Consider the following 12,817-nt stretch of genomic DNA (forward strand, 5'->3'; position numbering starts at 1 on the left):
ACAACAAGTCATTTAGACATTTGCAACAGTTATTTTTTTTACACATACAGATTGGTTCTATGCAGTCAATCCGTTTTGCAGTTCTTTAAACTGTTGTTTTCGCTTGCAAATCACTGTTCACAGGCTTGCAGTGCTTTTGACCGTCTTTTGGCGAAAAAAACGTGCCAAAAGCGTAAGCGCGGAAAAATGGAAGTCAGAAGCATGCAGATCATATTTATTTTGCGTTAGCATGAAGCTGCAGTTTCACAATACATGAATTACACTTACGAGTAACAGTAAAATGCTGCAAATAATTTTTTCTTGCGCTTGAAACGCGATTTACACCTTTACAAAGCTTCTCTTGCGCATGCAAATTTAATTTACGCTTACAGTCTTATGTACACTTCCACAACTCTTACCCTGCGTATGCAAATCTTTTTGACGTCATTCTACCTTCATACATTTTAAAAAAAAACCGCCTCGGGCTCGTTCTTTTGGTTTGACGCGCCGAGTTAAAAACTGGCCGACCAATGAGATTGGTGCTTTTGTTCGCGTGCCTGGAGCTGCTGAAATTACAGTAAAACACGATTTGGTGGAGCTCAAGCACAAAACGGTCTTGCCGAGCACATATTGATACCTAACGACAAAGAGGAAGTAAGTAGACCAAGAAGTTGCAGAGCTGTGAAGAATGTAGAGCTGCTGGTCTCATTGGTGTCTGAACACAAAGGGCTTTATGACAAACGTGACAGCGACTACAAAAATCTCGATAAGAGGGAGTTGTTATGGAGAGGAATTGCAGATCAAATAGGATTCGATGTGTACCGGGGTATTTCTGTTTTTCATTAAGCACCATCTAATGTCAGGGAGTGAATTTGCACGTTCACTCGGCTCATCGCCTGCGAAAATCGCTTGGGTATGAACACAAAAGACGCATCGAAAAACGTCGGCGATAAGCGCGCGCGATAATACGAGGTGTACGAGGCTTAAGGCATACACGACTTTCTGGCGAAAATGAATATAGCAGCCTTTGTGAAATGCGCTAGGCTGTACTAATTGTCCCTCTCGTTCCACAGCAGTACAAAATACGTGCACGCGTCGCGCGTGTTTTGCTTGCTTGAGTGTTTCTGCATTATATGAGTGGCTTTGGAATATAAATCGCAGCACGTTTCAAATGAAAAAAAAAACGCAACTTCTATTTCTGAAAATATCACAGTTAGGAGATTTATAATGAGTGGTTCCCTGCATTATTACAGCAAAGCGTGTGATTAGAGTACTAAGCCGCTGCAATGGAGCAGCTCTAATGCTATTAAATTAAAGATGATGTACCATAGAGCAAAAAGTGAACAGAGAAAGTAACAAAAACTTGTAACATATATTTGAATGGGCATAATTAAGTGTGAAAATAACCGAAGGATATACAGTCAAACCAAAAATTATTCAGATATAATTTTTGATATTTTTTTAGTGGGTGCAGGACACTATAGTTCATTTATGTAAGTGAGGATAGCAAAATACAGTAAAGTGTGACAAATTATACCCAAAATTCTTCATACAGTGGACTACCGGTAAAACTGATACAAATTTGGGAAAATTATTCCAAATTATTAACCAAAAATTATTCAGACCAGTCTGGGAAAAAAATGTAAGTTCAGGTTTGCATGAAGCTGGGTGACAGCATGCCCAGGAGACTACAGGCTGTCATTAAGGCTAAGGGTTGTCCGACTAAGTATTGATTGTTTTGTAAATGCTGCCATACTAACAGATGTCTAAATAATTTTTGGTTGATTGTAATCCATTACATACCTTTCTATCAAATAATTATCTAACATTATTTTAAGTCAGAATAGAGGATTGATGTTACTTTCACAGATGGTTTTGAAGAACGCTATGTGCGTGTGGGACACATTTGTGTCTAGCTACTCCAGTCATGCTTGTTTTTCAGGATGAATAAACCTATTTCTCTTCTCTCTCTCTCATTCACCCCTCAGGCTTTAATGTTGTTAAAGGAGCTAATGAGAGAGTGCAGCTGTCTTTGATTATTAATGAGTTCCCTCTTAAAAGAAAGCGGATGAACGAACATGGCAGCTCGCATACCCACATTTCTCCTTGCCATAATGTGACTGACCTCATGTTATTCTGGCTGTGCCCTTTAAAGTGTTTTTTTACATTTGGTTTTTGAATTACATCTTAAATCGATCACGAGGCCCAGACAATGGCTATTTATTATCACTTCTAGTCACTAAGAACTGATAGGAAACCCACATGTGTGAAGCAGTAGTGAGTGGGTTACCTGGCCCTTCTTGTTGATGTGGTCTGGATGTGCGTAGGTGGTCACACCACAGGCACAGATCCAATGGTCCCCGGCTCACTGAGTCACTATGTTGTCAGAAAAGCGAATGAACGCCTGTGGTCCACCGTGAGTCAGTCCGCACTTCTAGAACCATCTAGAATCTATCTGTTGTATATATGCAAGGCAAATTTAATTAAGGCTGTGGTACATTTTATACACAATGGAAAATGAAAGTGCTTTACATAAAAAGGTTTTAAAAATAATCATAAAATATGCAAAAGAAGTGAAAATACTACACTAAAAAAAATAAATTAAAAACAAATAACAAATATAAATAATAAATGTATGCTAATACAATGGTACTGTGTTTATGGTTTTTAGTCCATGTCTATTAACTTTTAAGTCATCTATATTTGAGCTAGTGTACTCCTAAAAAGGGACTAAAATTATTGACTCATATTGCATTTGTTACATTACATTAGTTTGAGGCCAGCTCATAACATTAACTTTATTTTCTGTCTTTGATCTATGTAGAAAGGAAAAGATTGTTAAAAGCAGAACGAAAACAGAAATTGAAATTATTTTTGGAATTGAAATGTACTTAAATGTATTTATCAGCCAATTCCATATATCTTAAAATCTTTAATTATTACCTCTAAGAATTAGCCAGTGATGTTTTAGTATTTTTTACATATAGCCTACTGTGTAATTTTTTCAAACTGAACTTTTTAAAACTTAAAAAAAAAAAAATCAGTAGTATTTATTTCGTTTTAACTTTAGATTTAGTAGTTTTATTATTTTTTTGTACATATTTCTATTTATCTTTCATTTATATTTACTTCGGTTTTTAAAGGTTAATTTTTTTACACCTAGTATTTTCCAGCTTTCAATTAAAATAAATTATATTTTATAGTTTTAGTTTAGAATAACACTGGATTCAGCTCAGTTTGTTCACTTAATGCACACTGAACTGCCCTAAGCGTTATCATCATATGCAGTGACCTATAAGCAAGCATCGTAGTGTTCATTCATTCATTCCGCAGCTCCAGAATCCCCCTGAGCAGGTGAAAAACAAACAGCCAGTCTGCTTTAAGATCTGTAAGATGCTGTATGTTATTGCATAAGTTCTGTCATGAGACGGTGTGTTAATAAGCATGGTGCTCTTTCTTCTATAACAACCCAATGGGGACTATTATGGAAAATCTCCATGGTGTGTGAATTCACTATTCAGAGGAACCAAACAGTCAGTGATAGAGAGAGAGCATATAGTCTTCAGAGCATTTCCTAGTTCAGTTTATTTACGGGAGACTAAAGGGACACAGGACTGCAGGTTGGTGCTGAAATATGTGTGTTGATGAATTCATCTAATATTTATTCTTTAGACCATGGTATGCAATTTTACACTATTTTCTGTTGTCTTGCTGTTTCTGTTTAGTTGTTGTTTCTGTTCTTTTTAGTCACAACCCAAATGTTAACCTTTTGTTTTTGTTTTTATATGTTATGCATATTTGTATGAAAAAGGCTGAATCCATTCAAACTATTTTCAGTGAATAAAGATTCATTTCAGTGGTTCATTTGTTTCATCACTCAGAAATGTTTACAGAAGTCTCTGCATTTTCCATATGTTAAAATTAATAAGATAATATTGCTGCTGCTTATTAGTGTAAGGTCCACGTACTTAGCCCAAGGAATGTATCCAGTGGTGGCTGAAGGTTTCTTACGTGTTCGGTCTTTTCAGCACACAAAGTTTTTCAATTTAAGTTAAATTGTAATCTGACTCCATTTTATTATGACCTCGAATTTAGGTTGGAAGGCAGATTGGTTGTTTGTCTGCCTCTAATTAGTATTATTCTGACATTTGATTATTCTAGTTAACTCTTTACTTTATATGTACTCGTTCATTAGGAATCTATGTCGCTTAGGGTGTATCACGCCGGCCGATGTACGTGTACCCCACGATCACAAACTCTCCAGTCTGATGATTAGTCAGAGGTTATGGCTAACTATTTAATAGACCGCCTCATGCCCCTACAGTCACCTATGTAACAACGTAGTTAAAGCTCAAACATAATCAGAGGTTATGGCTAGCACTATGAAATATGCAGATACTTCCATAGTGTTTTATCTAGCCCCCTATAGTTAGTCTAACTATATAACAACTTGAATAAAGCTTAGACAATAATCAGAGGTTATGGCTAGCACTATGAAATATGCTTATACTTCAGTAGTGTTTTTACCTAGCCCCCTATAGTTATTCTAACCACATAACAACTTGAATAAAGCTGAGACAATAACCAGAGGTTATGGCTAGTACTATGAAATATGCCCGAACCATGCTAGTACTCCAACAGTATTTTGTCTACCCCCCATAGTTAATGCAACTGCATAACAACTTAACTAAAGTCAAGCAGTTAATCAGTAATCTATAATCTCACCTGATGTGCCCCATGCTCCATCTAACCTGAGATTCAGTATGTACTAACCCTGGACACGGTAACATTTTGGGACACGGTAACATACGCCTTCACTTAATCTACTTAAGAAAATAATTTCAGAGTAGGTCAGAATAAAAATCAAATGTACCAATTTATTATCAGTCAGGTAAATATGTATTATGCCAATTACATAGCCAATTCAAAGATATCAAATCAATACAAAACATCAAATTCTCAAAGATGAATCTAAGAGTAAGATGCATACCTGACATTTAGAAAAATACATAGTATGAAGTGTGTGGACACCCTTCATACTATTGGCTCATTCTGGCTGCAGAATCACCCCGACCCTTTTGCTGCAATCCTTTAAATACAAAACCAAGATAAAACATCCCCCAAATGGAGGCATGTACAAACAATTGGAATTTGCATTCAGACCTGGGTGGTTTACGCCTCAATGGGAACAGAAGGTAATTTGCATGGAATGACACACCCTCTACAGTAATCAAAATATCGCTTAACTCTTAGGATCTGTATTATCTTTTAGTCTACTTTTGTAAGATTGAGACCATTGTACCACTCGCCCTATTCAAATGATACCAAACATGACTGTAAATATTATTTGCATTCATGTAGAACATTATACTATTGACCATTCTGAGTGAACCAAGTGGAGGGAGGATGGGTAAAGGGAAGGAAGGGGATGAGAAGGAACTGATGCATATGTGAGAGAGTCGTTTCCTGCACCTCCACTCTGTGGGGTGTCTCGAAGATGCCCGTGTATGTTGTATTGTCTGTTTCTCAGGAGATCAAAGTATCTGAGTTTCTTTCATCCTTACATAAGTATTGTTATATTGGTAAATGAACCATTTAAAATCATTCTTCCTTTTATTTAGATAAAAATCCTTGATTATTTATTTCTACTATTACAGTATTTCACTTCTTATTGCATTAAACATTTTAAATGTAATGTAACCTTGGTCACAGTACAGTGGTGGTTCTTTTAAAGTGAATATTTGGGGGAAAAATAATATTATGAACATTTTATAAATAGAATTTAAAAAATAAAAAATATATATTTATGATGTTTATTAAAACCAATTTTCTAAATTCCTTTTTGAAATATTATCTCTAATGGTATCGTGTGAAATGATACCAAAACTGTAGAGATGAACAAAAACATTAGCAAAAACCTATTTTGCATTTGGCCTCTGATTAATACAGCTGTAAACAAATGCAAAACAAAACAGACAAATGGACAAATCTCAAGTGTTTTGATTCATGCACTGCATTCAGCCAACCCGAAGTGGAATTATGGGTAAACTATGAGTCAGTTCTCTTATACTTTCCATGATGGCTCACGGCCATTAAAGTGTCCCTCTGATCTGCTCTCCAGCGGCCGGGCAGGAGCGCCGTTGAGTGGCTGAGAGGCCTGCAGGGGTTCGAGCGGATCTTCATGCTCTCTGTCAGCGGGATCTCATGGACGACGGACAGTGGCAGAGCGACGGCCCAGTGAGGCGGGGAGGAGTAACCGACCCTGACCTCCTAAATGACTCTGACTCCAGCCGCAGCCCAGACGAAAACCAGGACCGACTGGTGGAGGAAGCGGAGGAGGTCGAACAGGGGCCCCGTGGTGGACAGAGGCCCCTCCGACAGGATAATACTAATAACAACGGTGATGACGAAGATTATGATAGCTCCAAAGTAGAGGACGAGGAAGACGAGGAGGAGGAAGAGGTGGATATTAACAGTGGCGCATACTCTCCAGAGCTGGATGGACACATCCGAGACTCACCAACACCCAGCCCCAGTCCCACAGGTAACAGACAACTTACAGACCACAGTTTGAAAAACAACCTGAAGCTCAGCATAGATGTAGCCTTCATTGCCCATATCCCATAATCCTCTGTGTGTGTGTGGTTTAGTGGTTGGTTGAAACCAAGTATCATTTAGTATAGTGTCACATGATCTTTCAACATTTTCTAAAAACTAGCCTAATTCTCAGAATCGTTACAAGATATTCTGAGAATTAGGCTAGTAATAAATCAATGAGATATTCTTGAGTACACATATATTCCATAAATACATAACAAAATGATGCTTAGTGGCTTTATATGCCAATCAAGAGGATTTTTTTCTGTCAAAGTTAACAGTGCTGTGCTAGAATGAATCAGATGTATGCTAATAATATAAAATCTGATTCATTCTATAGCTTGGTACACTCAGGGAGCACTTGCATACAAAAATAAAAATGACTAATATTGAATATTCCTTGGACATTGAATTGGCACAGCCCAGTCCAAACTGTGTCATCCTGAATGACACGGACAGATTTATGTCATTCACTTGATCAGGCTGAGGGTGGAGAAGCGTTTCTATTGTCTGCGAGGATTCAGATACCCTGAGTAATAGTGCTAGACTTTTGTTTCGGTTTCTGCTGTTGAACGAGTGACTTCGTCCCATTGTTGTCGCGCAACTTTTAGACAGGTTTGAGTGGCATGAATAATAAGGGCCAACCTATAGAGCGAGATATATCTGTGTTGATGTACAAACACTGGGTGTAACCTCTCAATTAAATTTTTGGAGCATTTAGACATCTAGATGTGTCTTGGATAACCACATCAGGGTTATTACCGTTATCTAAGACTATTAAAAACTGTTTTGTTAATTGAAATAAACTGAAATGTGACCCTGGACCACAAAACCAGTCTTAAGTCGCTGGGGTATATTTGTAGCAATAGCCAAAAAAACATTGTGTGGGTCAAAATTATTGATTTTTCTTTTATGCCAAAAATCATTAGGATATTAAGTAAAGATCATGTTCCATTAAGATATTTTGTAAATTTCCTACTGTAAATATATCAAAACTTAATTTTTGATTAGTAATATGCATTGCTAAGAATTCATTTGGACAAATTTAAAGGCGATTTTCTCAGTATTTTTATTTTTTTGCACCCTCAGATTCCAGATTCTCAAATAGTTGTATCTCGGCCAAATAGTGTCCTATCCTAACAAACCATACATCAGTGGAAAACTTATTTATTCAGCTTTCAGATGATATATACATCTCAATTTCTAAAAATTTACCCTTATGACTGGTTTTGTGGTCCAGGGTCACAAATATGATAAAATATAAGTATTAGATGGATAAGCTAAACGAAAATTAGAAATGTTCCCTTGGCAACTAAATGAAATCAGTTGAAGCAAGCAATTAAATAGTAAGTAAATAAATAAATAAATGGAAAATAAGTAGAATAAAATTAAAATAACTAAAACTGAAATAAAAAAATAATTAAACAAAAATACAAAAAATTTACCTAAAATTAAGATTAAAACTTAAAATATAAAAAACTAAAAGTGTATAAACTATACTAAAATAACACCGAACCACATAAATGTAAGTCTATTGGTAATAATTATGCTAAAATACCAAACAGTTAGTGTTACTCTAGCACATTTTCAGTGTCAACACTTATCAAAGAGGATGTCATATTTGTCTTTTCAGTGTCAGAGGGGCTTGTGAGCCCTGAAGGGACGCCTCACGGTGATGCTGGATCACCCCAGGGCTTCGCTCGCTCCCTGGTGGCGTCTCTCCAGGAGCTGGGGGAGCAGGGAGACCACCCTCTTCTGCCACAGTGCCTCCATCAGGTCTCGTACTCCTGTTCTACATCATCTCCTCTGTGTGTCTCTCTGCTCAAAATGACTAAATGAAGTGTTAAATTAAACGTTCTTAAGTAAATGTGAGAAATGAACTAACTGCTGAATTTTCAGCATCATTACTCCAGTCTTCAGTGTCACATAATCCTTCAGAAATCATTCTAATATGCTGAGAAACAATGTGTTGTTGAATAAAAGTAGTAAAAAAAAAAACAACTTTTGAACAAAGCAATGAAAACTTGCAACTTGACATGTTGAACAGACTAAACTTCTGTCCTTTAAACCTCATTTTCAATCAGTTTTGACAAAGCACTTATATTTACTGTGACGGTGGGCATCTGTTAGCTTGTTTACTGCCAGTAGATGGTGCAAACCTCTTATTACTTCAGTCTGCCTCGCTATAGTGTATGAGCCAGAACATGAGATGAATTTTCCTGTGCTGTTCCACATTGTTCATTAATAAGCTTGTGTTAGTCTGTTGTTGCTGTTGGCCCGTGCTGATAACATTGACTGATTGCAGTACATGAAGAATCTGATAGGAAGCAGAATAACCAGCACCTTAAATGGTAAAGCTCTATTAAATGTTTATTTGAGCTTGACCTTATTCAACATGTTTTACAAGAACATCTTTGCTCAGATGGTTTAGTTTCATCCTGAGGAGAGATTTATTTGAAGCTACAAGACGACTCTGCTGGAACTGCTCTCATTTATTCCCCTGTGGATTTTGTTCCTATGAGAGGTTTTAAATGGAGCAAATCTTGGATAACTGGATTTTCTTTTCACTTTTTACGTGCACTGTGTATACTCAAACATGAACAGCAAAGCTCGTTCCTCAGCTCACACGGACCATTTATTGAAAGTAAGCGGAAAAAGCGGGTCATTCAGAAATAGATATCATGTAAACATATGATCTCCCATATTTATAGTAGACAATTTTTTTATGATTATATATATATACACGGAAGCATATGTCCACCATTGTATAAAAAAAAAAAAAAAAGGCTATTGTATCTTTTCCCCCTTCAGAACTGCAAGATATTAATTCGCAATTCTGAGAAGAAAAGTCCGAATTGTGAAAAACTACCCTTTTCATTTTTTATTCCATGGCAGAAAAAAGAGAGAGAAAGATGTAAACTTCAGAGAGAATCAAAAATCAAAATTGTGAGATATACACTCAGAATTGCAAAAAACTAGAAGTCAGAATTAAGAGTTAAAAAGTCACAATTACCTTTTTATTTATGTTTTATTTATATTTTATTAGTTATTTTAGTATTATTTCGATACGGTTATATCACATGTTAAGATTTTATTTTAATATTTTCAGTTTTCATTTTTATTTTAGGTTAAGTTTTATTAATTTGGTAGTGCTTTTCTTATTTTTATTTGTATTTGTTTTAATTTAGTTTTATCCATTACAGTACTTATTAGTTTTAGCCATTACAGTTTTAATTTAGTTTTAGCCATTACAGGGTCACATATGATACATAAATCACATTTTAAATGTACTTTAATTAATGACCTGTATTATATAATGCAATACATTATGATTTAGAGCTATTGTACAGTGTTACCTAATGATGCTTTTCATTGTGTAATGTAATACATAATAACTCCAGGCTAAACTCTCTTCTTTACAGATTGCAGAGTCATATGTGCGTGAGGAGGACTGTATCCTTAATATTATTGTTTTCTCAATTATATTAAAAAATAGAGCTCTGTGTAATGGTGTGTTTGAACAGCCTTTTGTGTTGTATTGACGCTTGTTCCATTATAGCTCCTATTTTAAACCCCATTGCCTTTGTTATTGTAACAGAATCAGGGATGCTCACAATGTTTATGGATATAGAGCTGTTTATTGTATTACATTCAGTGCATTACTGCAGCCAGTCATCATCTTATATGATAGTATTTCACTGTGGCATTCTTTATTTTCGGTGTTGTAAAGTGCATTGGTGCTTTGGGGTCTCCCGCTTCCTGTAGATTTTCCTTAACCAGAGCATTTTGCAGATGAGAGAGCAGTCAGGTTCATACAGTTAGAGAGACTCTATCACGAACGTCTGCTGTCTAACCTCGCCGCCCTACAGAAGCAGTGGGGTAAGTGGATTCTGGGAAACTGTTACCCAGAGGTGGTACGTGATGGAACACCTTTTAACCTGGTCTTTCTGTGATCAGAGAGGAGATGGAGTTTGGTTGGCCAGTGTCAGGACGGTCCAGAAGACAGAGACAGTGACCTGGATGCTGAACACCAGGAGAAACTGAGACACATCTGCAGAACACACAGACAGTGAGTGCACACTGCACATGAACGCTACATTACTTCTGCCACACAGATCAGGTCAACTTTACTTATTTTATTGCACGCTTCAGTTCAGCTACACAGATCAGGTCAACACTATTTGATTTGATTTGATTTTTAATTCACCTTTTTTATTCAGAATTTTTTTAGTACTTTACAATAGGTTTGCCACACAGATTAGGTCAACAATATTTTATTTTATTTAATTGTATTTATTTATTTATATGTTTTTTATATATATATATACAGTGGGTACGGAAAGTATTCAGACCTGCTACATTAGCCACACAGATCAGGTCAACTTTATTTATTAGTTTGTTTGTGTTTTAATTATTTATTTTAAAGTGGAAGGTTCATTATTTTAGCCACAAAGATCAGGTCAACAATATATATTTTTATTTTTTCATTGCACACTTTATTAATTCAGTCACACAGATCAAGTCAACAATATTTTTTAATTTTTAATTTACTTTTTTATTTTTTATTCATCATTTGATTTTATTGCTCTCTACAATAGGTCAGCCACACATATCAGGTCAACAATATTAAATTTTATTTTTAATTTACTTTTTTAAATCATTATTTATTTTATTTTATGGCACTCTACAATAGATCAGCCACACAGATCAACACTATTTTATTTAATTTTTTTATTTTTTTATTGCATGCAACATTAGTTTAGCCACACATATCACATCAACACCGGTTTATTTTATTTGTTGCTTCTCTAAAAGTTTTCCTAAATATTTTTCTCCATTTTTTATAATCTATATTCTCCTAGATCAGGTGTCCTATGGAGCTTGATCTCTGTAAAAATATGTTAGCAGTGCTGTAAATGGAGTACAAGTAAATGTTTAACCTTTCGAGCCACTTCACAATTTAAGTACGGGGTAAAAGCTGTGTCCTTCTGTCCCATTCGTCCAGGCCAGGCACTTTCACCGGCAGCCACACCTGAGCTTCTCTCTTTCCCCTCCTAAATTTAGCTCGTCTGTGTCTCATTTCTGCACTCTGGCTGCAGTTTGCAGTCCTGTAATGGTTTAAGCAAATGGCCCATTGCTGTGCTTTCAGCAATTTGAGACAAGTGCTAGAGTTTCAGTTTGGGAAATGTGCTGCGCTAATATTAGATTCCCGCTGAGCGGAGCAACCTTAGATTTGAGTCCCCTTTTATGCACATTGTCCTGCTACGAGAGAGATGGAGCGAGAAAAAAAATACAGATACTACAGCTCCTTAAGATGATTTTGACTGACACTTCACCGTTTCTTGTCTTTTTTCAGACCTGCATGGAGCGTTAAGAAAGTAAGACGCCTCTTTGATGTTTACGTTTGTCTGTACGATAAGAGGGGGGGTAAAAATCCATGTTTAAAGACCAGAGGGTGAAAGTCGTTGTTGTCTGTGTGCGTTCATAGTGTGAGCTGTCCAAAGTGCAAAGGAACAGTGTGATCAGAGAAACACAGGGAGGAGAGCAAAACCTGAACACGCAAGAGCTTTCATGCCGCTCAGGTGAGTTTATTTCTCCAATGACAGGCCAGACCACCTAAAATAGACCAACAACTACAGGAAAATCATCTTAGACTTGATACTTTATCTGTACTAGATATATTTATTAGGGCTTTTTTATTTCAATTTAATTATTATTAACATAAATGAGGAATCTTCCTACCATCAGAGCAATTTCAATAATGTGATGTGTGTATTTATTCAGTGTGAAATAACACCGCCCTGCATCATATTTACTGAAGGAAATCCAATACTTGTTTCTTAATAATTTTGGGGTGCCGATTCCAAAAATAGTCTCTGTTTTGCTCGACAGTGTAACAATTTCTCACAAAATATAAGAGTTGTCTTATACTATACCTTAATCACCAGAAAAACTGCCACAAAGACATGATTCCTGTTTTCCTCAGAGCCAGGTTACAACTATGTTCAATTCTCAGCTGATTTTCATGTGATTCATAATAATTCTGTAGATATTATTTTATGCTTAATCCTGATTTCAACTTTAACCACTCCTGAGTTAAATGATACATTTTGAAAACTTCATTTTGTTATTGAAACATGTCATTTCACTGCTTTTGTGTATATATTTGTAATATTTTAATATATTTTTACTAAAAATACTTTCATACCGTTTTCACACAAAATAAGAATTAAGGATTAGA

General features: G+C 35.9%; 1 protein-coding gene across 1 annotated transcript in view; it reads left to right on the forward strand.

Moving 5' to 3' along the window:
* The window catches only part of LOC107681916 (consortin-like), a 28,223-nt gene that overhangs the window by 3,298 nt on the left and 12,108 nt on the right, over positions 1–12,817 (forward strand). The window contains exons 2-8 of the mRNA XM_016478292.1: positions 6,101–6,523; positions 8,210–8,352; positions 9,999–10,029; positions 10,369–10,455; positions 10,534–10,645; positions 11,933–11,954; positions 12,065–12,158. Of these exons, the coding sequence (XP_016333778.1) occupies positions 6,184–6,523; positions 8,210–8,352; positions 9,999–10,029; positions 10,369–10,455; positions 10,534–10,645; positions 11,933–11,954; positions 12,065–12,158 (829 nt within the window). The 5' untranslated portion in view covers positions 6,101–6,183. The remainder of the gene's footprint in view (positions 1–6,100; positions 6,524–8,209; positions 8,353–9,998; positions 10,030–10,368; positions 10,456–10,533; positions 10,646–11,932; positions 11,955–12,064; positions 12,159–12,817) is intronic.

This window comes from Sinocyclocheilus anshuiensis, unplaced genomic scaffold (assembly GCF_001515605.1).
Source record: "Sinocyclocheilus anshuiensis isolate Anshui unplaced genomic scaffold, SAMN03320099.WGS_v1.1 scaffold1098, whole genome shotgun sequence".
NCBI lineage: Eukaryota > Metazoa > Chordata > Actinopteri > Cypriniformes > Cyprinidae > Sinocyclocheilus > Sinocyclocheilus anshuiensis.